Source organism: Ornithorhynchus anatinus, chromosome 1 (genome assembly GCF_004115215.2).
Source record: "Ornithorhynchus anatinus isolate Pmale09 chromosome 1, mOrnAna1.pri.v4, whole genome shotgun sequence".
NCBI classification, from domain to species: Eukaryota; Metazoa; Chordata; class Mammalia; order Monotremata; family Ornithorhynchidae; genus Ornithorhynchus; species Ornithorhynchus anatinus.
Genome location: NC_041728.1, coordinates 330,408 through 349,067, shown reverse-complemented (window position 1 = coordinate 349,067; position 18,660 = coordinate 330,408). Strand labels below are relative to the sequence as shown.

General features: G+C 56.3%; 1 protein-coding gene across 2 annotated transcripts in view; it reads left to right on the top strand.

The window, feature by feature from the left end:
* The first annotated feature begins 2,519 nt into the window (after positions 1–2,519).
* The window catches only part of DEPDC1B (DEP domain containing 1B), a 47,517-nt gene continuing 31,376 nt past the window's right edge, over positions 2,520–18,660 (top strand). For both annotated transcript variants that reach the window (XM_029058950.2, XM_029058906.2), the window contains exons 1-10: positions 2,520–2,603; positions 6,451–6,716; positions 9,856–9,991; positions 10,648–10,775; positions 11,662–11,792; positions 14,038–14,085; positions 14,268–14,408; positions 14,846–15,012; positions 15,438–15,614; positions 16,658–16,843. In XM_029058950.2, the coding sequence (XP_028914783.1) occupies positions 2,556–2,603; positions 6,451–6,716; positions 9,856–9,991; positions 10,648–10,775; positions 11,662–11,792; positions 14,038–14,085; positions 14,268–14,408; positions 14,846–15,012; positions 15,438–15,614; positions 16,658–16,843 (1,428 nt within the window). In that variant the 5' untranslated portion in view covers positions 2,520–2,555. The remainder of the gene's footprint in view (positions 2,604–6,450; positions 6,717–9,855; positions 9,992–10,647; positions 10,776–11,661; positions 11,793–14,037; positions 14,086–14,267; positions 14,409–14,845; positions 15,013–15,437; positions 15,615–16,657; positions 16,844–18,660) is intronic.

Sequence of the window (18,660 nt, the reverse complement as noted above, 5' to 3'; positions counted from 1 at the left end):
GTATTTAAGCGCTTACTATGTGCCAAGCACCGTTCTAAGCGCTGGGATAGATACAGGGTAATGCGGTTGTCCCATATGGGGCTCACGGTCTTCATCCCCCTCTTACAGATGAGGGAACCGAGGCCCAGAGGAGTTGTGACTTGCCCAAGGTCACACAGCAGACAAGTGGCGGAGTAGGGATTAGAACCCATAACCTCTGACTCCCAAGCCTGGGCTCTTTCCACTGAGCCACACTGCTTCTACTTGTCAGAGCTGCTTGGCCAGGGCCAGGGCCAGGGCCTGCTCCAAGCCTGGAGTGGCCCTCCAGGACGGGATGTGGGGGAAGGGGTCTCTCTGGCCGGTGCAGGGGGCTGGACTAACGACCGCCAGGGCCGGTCCTTCTCCCCCGGGAACCCCGGCGCCGGGGAGGCCCGGACAGGCCCCGGATTCGGCTCCCAGGCGGGCCTGGGCCTTACCAGGGGCCCGGTGCTGCCAGACAGCTGCTCCCAGGCCCGGGGGACTGGTGGCGGGGGGGTGGGGGAGGACCAGCAGGACCACCAGGAGTGGGGGAGACGGTGGATAGGGAGGGCCTGGGCCTGGGATCTTTCCCCGGATCTCTAAGGCCCGACGTCACAAGTCCCGGGCCAGGGCCGGGTCCGCCAAGCGAGGGCCGGGGGGGCTCCGGGCCTGGCACACCCAAGGAGGGGTGAGGGTGGGATGGGGAGGAAGGGCAAAGCGAGTTCAGACTTGTGAATAAAAGCCCGGGTTTTCCCTGAGCCGCCTGTGCTCTGTTCCTGACTGGGCCTGTGGGAGTCATTCATTCACTCATTCATTCAATCGTATTAATTGAGCGCTTACTATGTGCAGAGCACTATAAGCGCTTGGAGTGTACAATTGGGCAAGAGATAGAGCCCATCCCTGCCCAATAATGGGCTCGCAGTCTAAACGGGGGAGACAGCAAAGCAAAACAGAACAAAACAAAACAAGTAGTCTGGCGCAGACATCATCAAGATAAATAGAATCATAGATCTACACACATCATTAACAAAATAAATAGAGTCATAAATAACAGATACAAATACACACAAGTGCTGTGGGGAGGGGAAGGGGGAAGAGCACAGGGTGACAGAAGGGGCAATGGGGGGAGGCGGAGGGAAAGGAAGGACTTCGTCTGGGAAGGCCTCCTGGAGGAGGTGAGCTCTCAGTAGGGCTTTGAAGAGGGGAAGAGAGTGAGTTTGGCGGAGGTGAGGAGGGAGGGCGTTCCGGGACGGCGGTAGGACGTGGGCCGGGGGTCGACGGCGGGACGGGCGTCAACGGGGGACCGTGAGGAGGTGACCGGTGGCCAAGGAGCAGAACGTGCGGGCCGGGCTGGAGAAGGAGAGAAGGGAGGTGAGGTAGGAGGGGGCCAGCGGATGGACAGCTTGGAAACCAAGAGGGAGGAGTTTTTGTTTCCTGCGAATGTCCCGAACTGCCGGGGCCGGGACCGGGGGGAGGGGGCCCAGGGAGAGGCCTGGGGGCACGGGGGGGGGGTACAGGGAGAGGCCTGGGGGCACAGGGAGGGAGAACAGGGAGAGGGCTGGGGGCACGGCGGAGGGGGCACGGGGGAGGGGGCCCAGGGAGAGGCCTGGGGGCACAGGGAGGGAGAACAGGGGGAGGCCTGGGCGCACAGGGGAAGAGGGTACGGGGGGAGGGGGCACAGGGCGAGGGCCCAGGGGGAGGCCTGGGGGTACAGGGAGAGGCCTGGGGCGCCCGGGGGTGGGGAGCCCCAGGGGTCGGGCTGGGGTAGCAGCGTGGCGCAGTGGAAAGAGCACGGGCTTTGGAGTCAGGGCTCATGAGTTCGAATCCCAGCTCTGCCACTTGTCGGCTGGGTGACTGTGGGCGAGTACCTTAACTTCTCTGTGCCTCAGTTCCCTCATCTGTAAAATGGGGATTAAGACTGTGAGCCCCACATGGGGCAACCTGATTCCCCTGTGTCTACCCCAGCGCTTAGAACAGTGCTCTGCACATAGTAAGCGCTTAACAAATACCAACATTATTATTATAGTAAGCGCTTAACAAATACCAACATTATTATTATTATTATTAAAATGGGGATGAAGACTGTGAGCTCCACTATTCCCCCGTGTCTCCCCCAGCGCTTAGAACAGTGCTCGGCACATAGTAAACGCTTAACAAATACCAACATAATTATTATTATTAACAAATACCACCACTTGTTATGTGCCGAGCACTATACTGAGCGCTTGGAGGGTACAATCGGGCGCCAGGTAGGGCCCAGCCCGGGGCCGGAGCGCCCCCTCGCGGCCAGGTGCCGGGCCCGCCCCCCGCCGCGGCCCTGACCCGGAGGCCCCGCCCCCCTTCCCGAGGCCCCGCCCCCTTCCCGAGGCCCCGCCCCCCTCGGGACTCCGGTGCCGGGCAGCGCCCCCCTCCGGCCGGGGGGCGGCGGCGGCGGGCGGGCGGGCGGTCACGTGGTCCCCCGGACGGGTGCCACCCCCCGGGCGGCGTCCAATCAGCGTGCGGCCCTCGTGCGGCTCCCCGTTCAAACCCCCGGGACCCGACCCCGCCGGACCAGACCGATGGAGCAGCGGATCGTCGGGCCCGGGCCCTACCGGGCCACCAGGCTGGTCAGTCCCCCGGGGGCTCCGGTGTCCTCGTGTCCGTCCCGGTCCCGGTCCCCGTCCCGGTCCCCCGCCCCCCTCTCCCTTCCTTGGCCCCGACTCCGGCCCTGGCGAGGGGGAGGGGGTCTCTAGGCGGAGGCCCTGCAGGCCGGACCTCCGCACCCCGCTGTCCCGCACGGCTGGGGCTGCCTGCTCCTTTGTCCCCCCAACCCGGCCCCCAATAATAATCACGATGGCATTTCTTAAGCGCTCACTCTGCGCCAAGCGCTGTTCCAAGCGCCGGAGAGGATACAGGGTGATGTGGTTGTCCCACGTGGGGCTCCCCGTCTTCATCCCCATTTCACAGAGGAGGGAACTGAGGCCCAGAGAAGTCGATAATAATGATGATGATGACATATGTTAAGCGCTTACTATGTGCAAAGCACTGTTCTAAGCGCTGGGGTAGTACAAGGTGAGTAGGGTGGCCCACGTAGGGCTCACAGACTTCATCCCCATTTTACAGAGGAGGGTACTGAGGCCCAGAGAAGTAAAGTGACTTGCCCAAAGTCACACAGCTGACAAGTGGCAGAAGCGGGATTAGAACCCATGACCTCTGACGCCCGACCCCGGGCTCTTTCCACTAAACCACGCTGCTTCTCCAAGTCGACTGACTTGCCCAAAGTCCCGCAGCTGATAAGTGGTGGAGTCGGAATTTGAACCCACGACCTCTGACTCCCAAGCCCGGGCTCTTTCCGCTGAGCCACGCTGCTTCTCTGCATCCCTCCCTCCATCCCTCCCTTCCATCCCTCCCTCCATCCCTCTGTCGGTCCCCTCCTCCCCTTCTCACCAGGAGCCCCCAGTTGCTCAAGTTCTGATGGGTCCCTTTTTGTTCTTGTACTTGAGCGCTTACTATGTGCAAAGCACTCTCCTCATGGCCGGGGCGAGTACAAGCCAATCGGGTTGGACAGAGTCGCCGTACCACTTGGGGCTCGCCGTCTCAAATACCCATTTTTATGGATGAGGGAATTGAGGCCCAGAGAAGAGAAGTGACTTGCCCAAGGTCACACGGCAGACAAGCAGCATAGCCGGGATTAATAATAATAATGATGGCATTGGTGAAGCGCTTACTATGTGCAAAGCACTGTTCTAAGCGATGGGGAGGATACAAGGTGATCAGGTTGTCTCAAGTGGGGCTCACAGTCTTAATGCCCATTTTACAGATGAGGGAACTGAGAGAAGTGACTTGCCCAAAATCATACAGCTGACAAGCGACGGAGCCAGGATTTGAACCCATGTCCTCTGACTCCCCAGGCCGTGCTCTATCCCCTGAGGACCTTCTGACTCCCAGGCCCGGGCTCTAGCCACTAGGCCAGGCCGCTTCTTACTTCCAAGGTCTTCCCTGGCTAGGTCTGTTTCACCCTGTGCCAGGTGTCAACCCTCTTGGGGTCGGGGGGCGGGGGTCGAGAAGCCCGCCCATCTGTCAGTCTGCCCATCTGTCAATCTGCCCATCTGATATACGCTCACACAAGCCATCCATCAGTGGAATTTATTGGGCGCCTGCAGCGGTCAGGGCGGCGCAGTAGCTAGTGTTTATGAGAGTTCAACTGAGTTGAAAGACACAATTCCTGCCCTCGAGGAGTTTCCAATAAAAATACATAATGGTAATTGAGGTATTCTGTTACACACTTACTTTAACCCTAGCCGCCCCCTGCTCTACCCCCTTCCCCGCCCCACAGCACTTGTGTAAATTTGTGCCTATTTATTATTCTGTTTTATTAATGATATGTTTATATCTATATTTATATCCATTTTGATGCCATTGATGCCTGTCTACTTGTTCTGTTTTGTTGTCTAGACTGTGAGCCCGTTGTTGGGTAGGGATTGTCTCTATCTGTTGCCAAATTGTACTTTCCAAGCGCTTAATACAGTGCTCTGCACACAGTAAGCGCTCAATAAATACGATTGAGTAAATGAACGAATGAATGACAAGCACCATGCCAAGTACCATCAGATCGGACACAGTCCTTGTCCCACGTGGGATGCGGAGTCAAGGGGGAGGGAGAAAGACATTAGGGACCCATTTTGTAGATGAGAAAGCCGAGACTCAGAGTTCAGCGGCTCTCTAAGGGGCCCAGGTTTGAGTTTACATTTGTCATTCATTCATTCAATCATATTTTTTGAGCGCTTACTGTGTGCAGAGCAGTGTATTAAGCACTTGGAAAAGTTCAATAAGCAGACACATTCCCTGCCCACAGTGAGCTTGCAGTCTAGAGGGGGAGACAGATATTAATATAAATCAATAAATTACGGTCATGGACATAAGTGCTGTGGGGGTTGGGTGGGGGGAATGAATAAAGGGAGCGAGTCATCTGTCGTGTAGAAGTCTATTTTTGGAGGGGATGGAGAGGTGTAACTCCACACCTTCCCCACAGCTGGAGATAACAATCGGGCGGCTTGTTTTCCCCCTGCATTTTCACCTCAGTGGTCTCCCTGCATAACTCCTCCATAGTGTGCAGAAGAGGCCCAGAGGGGTTAGTCCAGTGCTCTGCACACAGCAAGTGCTCAGTAAATACCTTCGATTGATGATCAAGTGGTCACAATCAGACACCAGATGGTGCGGGGCAACACCTTCTCCCTGCCACCTCTCTAAAGCGCAGGTTCAGCCCCCTGTGAGCGGGGGAGGATGGACGGCGGTGCTGGACAGTGACGGCGGCCGACCGGCCTGGGACAGGCCACTCCCTAAATGTCCGACCCCAGTCCTGGCTCCTCCCGCACTTGAAGGAGGAGGGAGTTTCAGGCAGAGGGGAGGGCTGGAGGAAGAGTTTGGAGACTGCCAAGTCGTGGGCCCGGGGGAGCGTTCCCAACACAGTTGGCACCCTACGCCTTTACCCATTTCCAGAGTTCAATTAAAATCCTATCTCCTCCAGGAAGCCTTCCCTCACTGACATTTCTTCTCCCCACTCTATTCTCCCTTTCTTCTACCAACCTGTACCCCCTTAAACACTTGGATAGTGACCCCACCCCTAGCTCCACAGTACTTACATCCATATCCTTATATTCCGCTGCTTCCCTTACTGTAATTTAATTTAATTTCTATCTCCTCTACTGGATTGTAAACTCCTTGAGGACAGGGATCATATCAACCAACCCTATTGTATCGTCCTCTCCCAAGTGCTCACTAGAGTGTTCTGCACACTGAGTGCTAAATAATAATAACGATAATGGTAATTTTGAAGTGCTTACTATATGCCAGGCACTGTCCTAAGCGCTGGGGTGGATACAAGCAAATCAGGTTGGACACAGTCCCTATATAGTAATAAGAATAATAACTACGCTATTTGTTAAGTGCTTACTATGTGCCAAGAAACAATGTGGGGCTCACAGTCTCAATCCCCATTTTACAGATGAGGGAACTGAGGCACAGAGAGGTGAAGTGACCTGCCCAAGGACACACAGCAGACAAGTGGCAGAGCTGGGATAAGAACCCAGGTTCTTCTGACTCTCCGGCCTATGGTCTTTCCACTCTATTTTGCTGCTTAATAAAAAATAATAATAATTACAGCATTTGTTGGGCGCTTACTATGTGCCAAGCACTGTTCTAAACTCTGGGGTAGATGCAAGGTCATCAGATTGTCCCACGTGGGGCTCACAGTCTTAATCCCCATTTTACAGATGAGGAAACTGAGGCACAGGGAAGTTAAATGGCTTGCCCAAGGTCACACAGTGCAAGATGTCCTCTGACTCCCAAACTGGGGCTCTTTCCACTAAGCCACGCTGCTGTTTTACAGTGAGTGAGTGAGTGTGTGGTACGTACGTACGTACTGTCGGATGGTAACCCAGCCCCCCCGTCCCCGTTGTCTCCATCCTCCCGCAGTGGAACGAGACGATCGAGCAGTTCCGGGCCGGCCTGCCCGTGGGGAGGCACCGCTGTCGCCTACGCAACTACGAGCGCTGCTTCGTGGCCCGCGCCGCGGTGGACTGGCTGCTGGCCCTGCTCCGGGGCAGCCACAACTTCGGTCCCGAGGTGACACGTAGGCAGACCGTCCAGCTGCTCGGAAAGTTCCTGAAAAACCACGTCATCGAGGACATCCAGGGCCGGTGGGGGACAGAGGACTTCAAGGACAACCGGCAGCTATACAGGTACACACGTAGCTCTCTCCCCCCTACCCCCCAACACACACACATTCATTCAATAGTATTTACTGAGTGCTTACTATGTGCAGAACATTGCACTCGGCGCTTGGAATGTGCCATTCGGCAACAGAGACAATCCCTGCCCAATGACGGGTTCACAGTCTAAATGGGGGAGACAGATAGCAAAGCAAAAGAGACCAAAACAAAAACAAGACAACATCATCAAGATAAATAGAATCAAGGAGATATACACCTCATTAACAAATAAATAGGGCACTAAATGGTATATACAAATGAGCACAGAGCTGAGGGGAAGGGGGAAGAGAAGAGGGTTGGGGTGGGGGGAGGAGGAGCAGAGAGAAAGGGGGGGGCTCAGTCTGGGAAAGCCTCCTGGAGGAGATGAGCTCTCAGTAGGGTGCACATGCACACACACACCCCCCATGGGTTGTGCAGGTACCAGATAGTTGGCCACGGAGGGACAGGCACACGTACACCCTGTATCCCCCGTGGTGCAGGGTTGTCGTTTTGCTATCTGCTGCGCCTGGCACGGTCTGCTCCGCCCCTCCCAGATTTGGCTCAGTTTTGTGTGTGGGCGTCCTCTGAGATGGGCTGGACCGTCTCCTAAGGAGATGGGCTGCTTGGTTGGGTGCCCGCTGTTCCCAGCTAAACCATCTGCTGTGGGGCAGGGTCCTTGTTCAAGGACCCTGCTCTTTGGGCTGGACCATCCACTGCGGGGACGGAGTGCTTGGTTGGGCACCTTCCGGTCCAGGCTGGACTGTCCTCCATTGTTTGGGGAGCTTGGTCAGGCCCCCTCCGTTCCAGGCTTTACCATCCACCATGAGATGAGATGCTGGGTCAGGCACCTTCCTGTCCGGGCTAGACTGTCCACCGTGGGGATGAGGCTCTCGATCAGCTGCCCTCTAGTCTGGGCTAGACCATCCACTCAGGGCCAAGGCTCGCGGTCAGGCACCCTCTGGTCTGGGCTGAACTGTCTACTCGGGCACGAGGCGCTTGGGATCCAGCGTGTCCTGCCTGGGTTGGTTGGGCAGGGTCACTCCGGGACCCTGGTTCTCCTCCCTCAGGCAGTGGCTGGATCGGGGAACCCCCCGGTGGGCACTTGCAATCTGTATGGGACACGATGGCAGCGGCTCTTGAGACGGTTTGGGGAATTATTTTATACGGTGAAACTATGGGTTTCCTCAAAAGCAGAGTTGGTTTAAGGCTGTAGTCTTCCTGGGGACCGAGTCCCCCATTGAGAGCGGCACACGAGCCTCGGCCGGAGACTTGAGAACCGAGGCTTCTGCGGGGAGGAGTTGATTCCTGGGCCAGTGACTGGCACGCCCCCCTCTGTGCCCTCCCGCCCCTGCCCACCGGGTTCCCGCCGGAGCAGCAGGTGAAGTGGGCGAGGCAGAGGGGGCAGCGAGGCAGCACCCGGCAAAGGGTCCGTGAGTGAGTTTTAACGGAATCAAAATGAAAAGCCGGATGAGCGGTGGTACGTGTGCTCCGCGCACACATTACGGACCACAGTACGTAGTGCTAGAGGCGCCCGTCTGATTGATAAAATTGGAGATTTTGAGACTGAGGCTGGAAAAGTTGTTGGAGGAGGTGGGATTACAGGAGGGATTTAAAAGTGGGGAGAGCTGGGGTCCGTCTGAGGGGCGGAAGGCGTTCCAGGCCGGGGAATGGCGTGAGCGAGGGGTCAGAGGCGGGACAGACGAGAGCGAGGTGTGGCCAGCAGGTGGGCTCTGGAGTAGTGGAGGCGGCGAGTTAGGAAAAGGGGGAGAAGGGAGCAGATGGGTCAGCGGGGCCAAAGGGAGGGGACCCTCGAAGCCGCTGGTGAGAGGCAGAGAGACATAGGGAGCCTGCGAGGGGTCTCGTGGGGAGGACAGAGGAGGGCCGAGCCACGGTCCGGGAAGATGATCCACACGGATGCGTGGAGGGGGAGAGGCTGGAGGCAGGGAGACCGGCAAGGAAGATGGCTCAGTGGCCCAGCCCTGATCGGCCCGGAGCCTGGGGTAACGTGGTGGCGATCTGGGTGGGGAACAGAAGCCTTTGGACCGCTCCCCCCGCAGCCAGGCTCCAGGGACCACAGTCACCTTGTGCTCCCCGCCCGTTGCTGATGGAGGGGGCCTCGGGATGCGTTGGGGAAGCTCTGAGTAGAAGCTTGAAGTTGGGGAGAGGGGAAGTGAGAGACCAGGCACTTCCTGTTGCTGCAAAATCCACCAACGGCTTGCAGAGTGAGAACAAGGTGGGGCAACACTGAGAGAAGAGAAACCTGGAAGTTGGCTCAGCCTGGCCCTGCCCCTCCCCTCCCTACCCCATCCTGCCCTGCCCGCAAGGACCCCAGACCCTGAAGGAGGTGGACATCTCCCCCCCCAAAAGAGTCACAGATCGAGGAAGGTGGTGGGGAGGGGCTGCGTGAGTATGCGTGTGCCCTGGTGGCTGGTAGAACAGGCAGAGGCAGTAAAATGCTGGTTCTGGAGCAGTATGAAAAACACACAGTCTCAGGGGACGGGTAACCTCGGTTCTAAGTCTGGCTCTGCCGCTTGCCTGCTGTATGACCTTGGGCAAGTCACTTAACTCCTCTGGGCCTCAGTTTCCTCTTCCATAAAATGATAGTTCAGTATCTGTTCTCTCTCCCCCTTAGACTAACTGTAAGCCCTATATGGGACAGGGATTGTGTCCGACCTGATTAACTGGTATTTACCCCAGTGCTTGACGTATAGTAAGCAGTAAACAACTCAATATTAATAACAATAAAAATCTTTGCACCACTGATGGGGGGACATGAAATAAACGAAAAACTTGGCTGCATCCCAAGGGAGCCACTGAACACGTACTGAGCCCCCTAGTCCCGGTGACCCCTCCCTTTGCTCCTGTGTGACAGGGCAGTGCCCTGTCCCCTGCGGGCATATGGAGGGGCGGTGCCCGGTCATCCAACTACCCCGGGAGAGGGTGGGCAACTCTTCATCACCTGCAGGGGTGAGGGAAGGGGGAGGAGTCGTCACCTCTGCTCTGCTGGGCTCTGGTTCTGAGGTGCTGCATGATCCAACCAAGAAGATGGAAGTGACCCAAGTGTCCAGAATAGAGCCGGACCCCTCTGGTCAGTGTTTCATGGCAGGCTTTCGGTGTCCTTTCCTTCCAGGTTTCCCCTTTCGTCCCCACTGAAGCCCTATCCCAGGAGGCCGCCATTCCACGGGGACCCCGTGAAGTTCCCGGCCTGGAGCGACACTCCGCCCGCCACCTCCCAGGATAACATCCCCGTGCGGCCTCTTCTACTGGTACGATCCACATCCCAGGGGGTCCCGGGGTGCTCCGGGAGAGGAGCCTCATTCCTGGGGGAGGATCCCTAGCCTGGGCTCCTTAGAGGGAGGAGCCACATCCTGGGGGCCCCGGGGGAGGAGACACACCCCACGATTCCACCTCTTCCTGTCTCGGTAAGGCCCTATCCTGCCCCTGTCGCTCTGTCCGCAGGCAGAGGTTGTCGTGACCTGGGGGGCCGTGCCAGGTCTGACCCTCTGTTGGTATTTGTTAAGCGCTTACTATGTGCCGAGCACTGTTCTAAGCGCTGGGGTAGACACAGGGGAATCAGGTTGTCCCACGTGGGGCTCACAGTCTTCACCCCCATTTTACAGATGAGGTAACTGAGGCACCGAGAAGTTAAGTGACCTGCCCAAAGTCACACAGCTGATAAGTGGCTGAGCCGGGATTCGAACCCATGACCTCTGACTCCAAAGCCCATGCTCTTTCCACTGAGCCACACTGCTTCTCTGTTCCACACTGTCCCTCACCAGGCCTGCATTCTGACCCAGCGGTGGCCCGGCCCAAACGAGCGGGTTCCCAGGGGGAGGGTCTGGCTGGGTGACCAGCTGGCTGGCTGGTTGTCCCGGCCCTGACGCGCTCCCTCCCTCCTTCCCTCCCTTCCATTCCCGTCCAGAACTCGGACTCGTGGTTCAAGCGGCACAGCATAGCCATCGGGGAGATCCCGGCCTGCCGCCTGGTGCAGCGCCGGCAGCTGACCGACGCCAACGTCGAGGACATCTGGAAGTCTATGACCCTGGCCCAGTATGCGGCTCTGGGCCTCGGTGGGGGCTGTGCCGGCTTACAGTGCGCGGCGGGTGGTGCTGGGGCGTCTCTGCTGTGGCCACGTGTCTCTGCTGCGGTGACGTGTCTCTACTATGGCACCTCTGCTTCAGTGGCGTGTCTCTGCTGCGGCTCCTCTGCTGTAGTCCTGTGCCGCGGCAGCATGTCTCCGCTTTGGCGGCTCTGCTGCAGTGGCACGTCTTTGCTAAGGCACCTCTGTTGCAGTGACATGCCTCTGCTGTGGCATCTCTGCCGTGGCAACATGTCTCTGATGCAGTACCTCTGCGGAGACCCCCCTGCTGAAGCGGTGCGTCTGCTGTGGCGGCATGTCTCTGCTGCAGCACCCGTGCTGTAGTGGCCTGTTTCTGCTGCACGATGTCATCTCTGCTTTGGCTGTATCGGAGATGGCCTTCTCTGGTGGCCGGAATCTGCGGCTCTGAAGCATCGCTTTTTTTCTTTTCCATTTTCCTCTCATCTACCAGCTCCTTCTGTCCTGGTTAATAGCAAGTTGCTTTTTGAGACCTTTAGCCACGTCCACTCCTGTCTCAGCCCCCTGGCCCATCCACGCTGAGGCTCTGTCTCCAATAGTAGTGCCGGGACCCTGGGGGGAGCCGAATGCTGGTAGTCTTCTTGGGCACCCATCCTCCCGGTTCGGGATGGACCAGTCCACGCCCCTCACCCTCCCCTCTCTCTCCGTCCCCAACTCTCCCTCAGTGGCCCAGCAGGGACCATCCAACATCCCCAACTGTCCCCTCCCTCCTCCGGCCGCTCCCTTCTGCCCCACCCCCCGGCAGGGTGACATCAAGCCGAGGGCCTTCCATCCCAGGGGCCACCCGAGGGCTCTTACACTGCCTCTCCCTGTGACCAGTTTACAGAAAGTCCTGGGGCTGGACTCTCTGGAGGCAGTTTTGGACGCCAAGCTGGTCAAGTCGAAGAATATCATCCACAACGTGTACCGCGTCAACCAACAGGGCCTGGTGCTCCTGGAGGACAAATCACGTGAGTGGCAGGGCGGGAGTGGCCGTGGGGTCCTGCCTCTGGGGTTCCATGGACTGGTCGGTTGTGCCAGGGCCCGGCTGGTCTGAGCCTAGGCAGGCCTCCTACCTCGCTGGTTTCCTGCCCTGACCGCCCATTCCTCCATCCTCCAGCATCTGCTGGGTGCAGATATGGGCAGAGTCCTGGGCACTTTCAATCAACCGGTCAATGGTATTTATTGAGTGCTTACTGAGTACAGGGCGCTAGACCGAGTGCTCAGAAGAGTACACTACAACAGAGTTGGCAGATACGTTCCCTGCCCACAAAGGAACTTACAGCCTAGAGAGAGAGACAGATATTAATAGAAATAAATAAATTATGGATATGGACCTAAGTGCTGTGGGGCCGAGGGTAGGGTGAATAAAGGGTGCAGATCTGAGGGCGAGGGTGACGCAGAACGTAGGGGAAATGAGGGCTTAAGGAAATGCTTTTGGAGGAGATGTGACTTTAATAAAGCTTTGAAGTTGGGAGAGGGATCGTCAGTCGGATATTATAACAGTGATCTTTAAGAAATTACTGGGTGCCAAGCACTGTACTAAACGCCGGGGTGGCTACAAGCAAATCGGGTTGGACACAGTCCCTGTCCCACATGGGGCTTGCAGTCTTAATCCCCATTTTACAGTTGAGGTAACTGAGGCACAGAGAAGTGAAGTGACTTGCCCAAGTGCTGGAGCCTGGGATTAGAAGCCAGGTCCTTCTGAGTCACAGGCCCATCCTCTAACCATCAGGCCAAGCTGCTTCTCACGGAGCGTGGAAAGGGAGGGAGTTTCAGGTCAGAGGTGGGGCAAGGGCTGAGCAGTGGGGGGTCGGTGGCGAGATAGGTGAGATCGAGGTACAGTCAGTAGGTTGGCATTAGAGGAGCAAAGTGTGCATCTGCGCACTTGGTTCTGGGGCCTTTGGGCCTTTGCGATTCACCCCACCTCCAACCCCACAGCACTTGCACACATATCTCTCGATGATATATTATAAATTCCTTATTCATCTTAATGTCTGTCTCCCCCTCTGGACTATAAGCTCGTAAAGGACGGGGAGCATGTCTGCTAATTCTGTTGCGCACTCCCAAGTGTTTAGTAAGGTGCTCTGCACATAGTAAGTGCTCAGTAAACGCCACTGATCGATTGCACAAGCTGGGATGGAGCAGGAAATCAGCGAGGTAAGGTGGCGGGGGGAGCTGACTCAGTCCTTTAAAGCTGAGGGAAAGGAGTTTCTCTTAGGTACAGAGAAGCTGAGAAGCAGTGTGGCCGAGTGGAAACACCAGTGAGCTCACAGTCTAGAGGGGGAGACACTGTTCTCCTTCCTACTTAGACTGTGTGAGACAGAGACTGTGTCCCACCTGATTATTTTGCATTCATTCATTCATTCATTCATTCATTCATTCAATAGTATTTATTGAGCACTTACTATGTGCAGAGCACTGTACTAAGCACTTGGGATGAACAAGTTGGCAACAGATAGAGACAGTCCCTGCCGTTTGACAGGCTTACGGTCTAATCGGGGGAGATGGACAGACAAGAACAATGGCAATAAATAGAGTCAAGGGGAAGAACATCTCGTAAAAACAATGGCAACTAAATAGAATCGAGGCGATGTACAATTCATTAACAAAATAAATCTACCCAGCAATTAGTTTGGTGCTTGACATACAGTGTTGTGTTTAACAAATACCAAAATAATAATACAGCAGTGGATGGGCAACCACTGCAAGTTCTTCGGGGTTTGGGGGGAGAGATATGGACTGAACGGTATTGAGGGAAATGATCTGGGCAACAGAGTGAAGTCTGGACTGGACTGGAGAGAGACAGGAGGCAGGGAGGTCAGGGAGGAGGCTGATGCAGTAGTCAAAGTGGGATCTAAGTGCTGGGGTCAGCCCGGGAGCTTTGGATGGAGCAAAAAGGGCAGATTCTAGATACATGATGTTCTATCCATGGTCCATTTCACCCGCCCCTCCATCCCAGTGCATTAGGGACAGGAAATATTGTTCCCCTTTTACAGCTGAGGAGGCAGAGACCCCCACAGAGGTTGAGCGGTTTACCCTGGGTCACCCAGCAGGTCAAGACTCAGGTCTGAGTCTCCCTCTGCCCAGGCCGTGCTGCATCTAAATTGATCGCCCAGCGGGTCTGGACGAGAGCCTACCGTCGGCACTGGGGTTTCCTTCGGGTGCCCACCACGGGCAAATTCTAATCCACGAATTCTCTCCATCTTCCCCCAGAGGAGCTTCCACACTGGGTGCTCTCAGCGATGAAGTGTTTAGCAAATTGTAAGTGCCCATGCCCGCCCTCCCCTCCACTGCCCTAATGTTTGCATCCCTGCCTCCGTGCCCACCCTCCCAGCCCATGTCCACCCCTTGTTGGGCCTCTGAGGTGCTTCCACCCTCCCCCTGCCTGCTGGCTGGAAAACACACTCACTTGAGCGCCTGTGTGTGTGTATGTGTGTGCAAAGGGCCCGGCAGCTCCAACACCAAGCAGCCCTCGTACCCGGGGTTCGAGAAGGACGTCTTCAGGACGATCGCCGACTACTATGGCCACCTGAAGGAGCCACTGCTCACTTTCCAGCTCTTCGACGCCTTCGTCAGTGTGCTCGGTGAGGCCGGTGGGATGGCGTCCTGAGGGACAGGCAGACGGGTGGATGGACGGATGGGTGGACCGGTGGATTTGTGAATATGTTTGCCTCCCACCTCTGGGAGTTTTTTTGAGGTAACAGAGATCCACCGGTCAACTCCGGGCGGGCACTGGACTGGGAGCCTCCCGTGGGCCGGGCTCGGTTCTAGTTGGGTGGGGAAGACACATGGAAGAAGTGAAAGCTGGGACCTTCCCTCGGGACCCTCGTGTTTGATGGGGGGTGGGGTGGAGATGGCAGACTAAAAAGGGCAGCAGAGTCAACCCCCGGGGGAATCGGTCATTCAACGAGGACTTGGAGCCTGGAGGCCGGGGGAACGAGGGATGGGATAGTGCGGGGGAAGACGGGAGGGAGATGGAGGGGTGAGGGTCCTTAAGTCAGGTGGTTTCTCCTCTCCCCAGGTTTGTTTCAGAAAGAAGCTGCGGCTGTGGAGGGCCTGCAGACCTGCTGTCTCCTGCTGCCCCCCGAGAACCGGCGGAAGCTGCAGCTGCTGACGCGCCTTATGGCTAGGATCCACGACAACCGCCAGCTGCCGCCACTCTGCGAACACTCCGGGACTCGGGCCCTGGTGCAGGGGCTTGGGATGGGGAGGATGGGGCATGCGGGAGGTAGCAAGCTCCGGGCGGGGGAGAGGAAGGGAAAGGTTGGGCGGTGGTGGGCCCCAGAGGGAAGGGGTCGGTGTGCCGGGTAAAGATGTGGCAAACACCTTGGAGACGGCCGGAGGGGCCGCCCAGCTGGGGAGAGGGTCAGGATAATGGGGAGGGACCTTGGTCCTCTGGGGGAGCCCAGGATGGGGAGAAAGGAGTAGGGTTGGGGGAGCGAGAAGGGTGCGAAACGGCCCCCTCACACAGTAGAGGGGGAGAGTTTGGATTTGTGAGCTCCTGTTCGGCTGAGGGTCCAGAAGGCACCCGGCACTGCCCTCCACCCCCTGCTGGTGCCCGGTTTGGGCTTGGTGGTGAAATTGCTCCCTACACTCCCGCTTTCGGCATGTAGATAGTCCAGACCTTCTCGCGCCCCATCCTGCGCTCCAGAGCCGAGGCGGAACTGGATGAGCTGCTGTCGGCACGGCTGGTGACGTTCCTCCTGGACCATCACCAGGAGATCCTGACGGTGCCCCCCGCCCTGCAGGCGGCTGTGGAAGAGCGCCTGGCTCACCTGCGCAGGGTCCAGGTATGACTGCACAGCCATGGGCCTCCGCCCCGCTACCCTGTTGGCTTTGTGCCCCGGGGTCAGTGGCCTTCATCTTCTTCCCCGGTGAGCGTGGGGACGTAGGCTGGGGTTCAACTGAGGCTCAGCTGGTACCCAGAGCAGTGGCATTAAAAGGCACCTCTGACACTCCCCCGTTCATACCCCTGCATACCCCTGACTCCCCTCTCTATCCGTAACTCTTCCCCGGTGACCCAGCACGAACCATCCTACACCCCTGACCCTCCCCTCTCCATCCCTGACTCTCCCCGGTGACCCAACACAGAACATACAATACTCTTGACTCTTCTCTCTCCGTCCTTGACGCTACCCCAGTGACGTAGCGCAGATTTTCATTCATTCATTCATATTCATTGAATGCTGACTGTGTGCAGAACTTTGTACTAAATGCTGGGGAGAGTACAATACAGTGATATGCAGACACATTCCCTGCCTACAATGAGCTTACAGAATAGGGGGGTGAAAGACATTAATATAAATAAATTACAGATATGTACGTAAGTGCTGTGAGGCTGGTAGGAGGGATGAATGAAGGGATCAACTCAGAGTATCGCAGAAGGGAGAGGGAGAAGAAGAAAGGAGGGCTTAGTCAGGGAAAGCCTCTTGGAGGAGATCTCATAGCCCTGACTCTCCCCTCTTCATCGCTGATTCACCTTTGGTGACCCAGTATGGACCATTGCACACCCCTGACTCTTCTCTCTCCATCCCTCACTCCCCCCACCAGTTACCCAGCATAGACCACCCCTGACTCTCCCCTCTCCTTCTCTGATTCTCCCCTGTTGACCCAGCACAAACCATTCCACGCTCCTGACTCTCCCCCAGAGGACACTTGGGGACTTGGACACTCATCTCTGGGTGGATCGAAACCCCTGTAGAGCTGCTGGTGTTTTTCTGGTGGCCCAGCCCCCGGAAGGAACAGATACCCAGTGCTCTCCCCTGGCTGGGGGAAGAAGTGTTTCCTGCTGTTTGTTCTCAGCTTGCTGCCTTCGGCTCCTCGGTGCTTTCAGATTAAATACCCGGGAGCCGACCCTGACACCACCTTACCTGGCCCGTCGTTTTGCCGCCAAATCAGTCCCGAGGAATTTGAATACCAGAAGGAATTTGGGGCCCAGGAGCCAATAGCGGCCTTGTTGGAGGGGACGCTCGCTGACCCCAAACTATCGGTCAAAGAGAAAAGGAAAAAACTGAAACAGGTAAGGAGGGCTGTGCCCCAGCGGGGCTCGGGACTGTCCTCACTATGGCTTTATTCTCTCTGCGTCCCCTGAGACTGAATTGCAAATTTCCCTCGAATTTTGTTCTCTCTTGGGGCAGGGAGTGTCCCTCAGTCGGTGATATTTATTGAATGTCCCCTGTGGGCAGAGTGCTGGGTTCGGCACCTCACGGAGATCCCCGTGCTGTCTTCCTCTCACCCCGCTGTCTGTCCTGTCCTTATCCACTGTCTGTCCTGCCAATCAATCAGTGGTATTTACTGAGCACTAACTGTGTGCATAGCACTGTACTAAGCCCTTGGGCAAGGACAGTACAATAGAGTTTGTAGACACAAACCTTGCCCTCTTGGTGTGGAGAGAGAAATTAAAAGAAATTACAGACATGGGCAGGGACTGAGTATAAGGATATGGACATAAATGCTGTAGGGCTGGGTGAGTATCAAAGTGCTTAAAGGGTACAGACCTAAGAGCATAGGTGGCACAGAAGGGAGGGCCAGTGGGGAAGGGAAATGAGAGGCTAGTCAGGAAAGGCTTCTTAATAATGTTGTTATTTGTTAAGCGCTTACTATGTGCAGGGCACTGTTCTAAGTGCTGGGGTAGATACAGGGTAATCAGGTTGTCCCACGTGAGGCTCATAGTCTTCATCCCCATTTTACAGCTGAGGTAACTGAGGCACAGAGAAGCTGTGACTTGCCCACAGTAACACAGCTGACAAGGTACAGAGCAGAGATTCGAACCCATGACCTCTGACTCCCAAGCCCGTGCTCTTTCCACTGAGCCACGCTGCTTCCTGGAGGTGACTTGGTTTTAGTCTGGCTTTGAAGATGGAGAGAGCGTTGGCCTCACTGATTTGAAGGGAGAGGGAGTTCCAGGCCACAGGGAGGATATGATCAAGGGGTCACTGGTGGGAGAGACAAGATTAAGGTATAGTTTGAGTAGGTTCATGTTAGAGGAGTGAAGTGTGAGGGTTGGGTTGTAATAGGAGTAAAGTGAGGTGAGAAAGGAGGCAAAGAAATGATTGGGAGCCTTAAAGCCGACGGTAAGGAGTTTCTTTTTGGTGTGGATTGGCAGCCGTTGGAGGATTTTTGAGGAACGGGGAGACGTGCACCAAACAAATTTTTAGAAAAATAATCTAGGTGGTAGAGTGAAGTTTGGACTGGAGAGGGGCGAGGCAGGAGTCAGGAAGACCAGCGCGGAGGCTGAGGTAGTAGTCGAGGCAGGATACGACAACTGGTTGGACCAGAGTGGTAGCAGGTTGGAAGGAGAGGAAGGGACTGGTTCTAAAGACTCCGTGGAGATAAAACCATTAAGATTTGGTGAGGGACTGGATATGTGGTTTGAATAATAATGATGGTATTTGTTAAGCGCTTACTATATGCTAAGCACTGATCTAAACGCTGGGGTAGATACAAGGACATCAGGCTGTCCCACGTGGAGCTCACAGTCATAATCCCCATTTTACAGATAAGGGAACTGAGGCACAGAGAAGTTAAGTGACGTGGCCACGGTCACCCAGCAGACAGGTGGCGGAGTCGGAATTGGAACGCATGACTTCTGACTCCCAAGCCCGTGCTCTTTCCACTGAGTCAAGGATGATGGCAAGGTTAAGTAAGGGCTTTGGGGACAGGGAGTGTGATGGTGCAGTCTACGAAGATGGGAGAGTCAGGAGAGGATGGGTTTTGGGTGGGAAGACGAGGACAGGTAGAGTTTGATGTGTGGGCAGGACCAATGAGTAAGAATGAGCGGAAGGCAGGAGGAGATGGAGACTGCAGGGAAGGAGAGAGATTGGGGCTGGAGAGGCA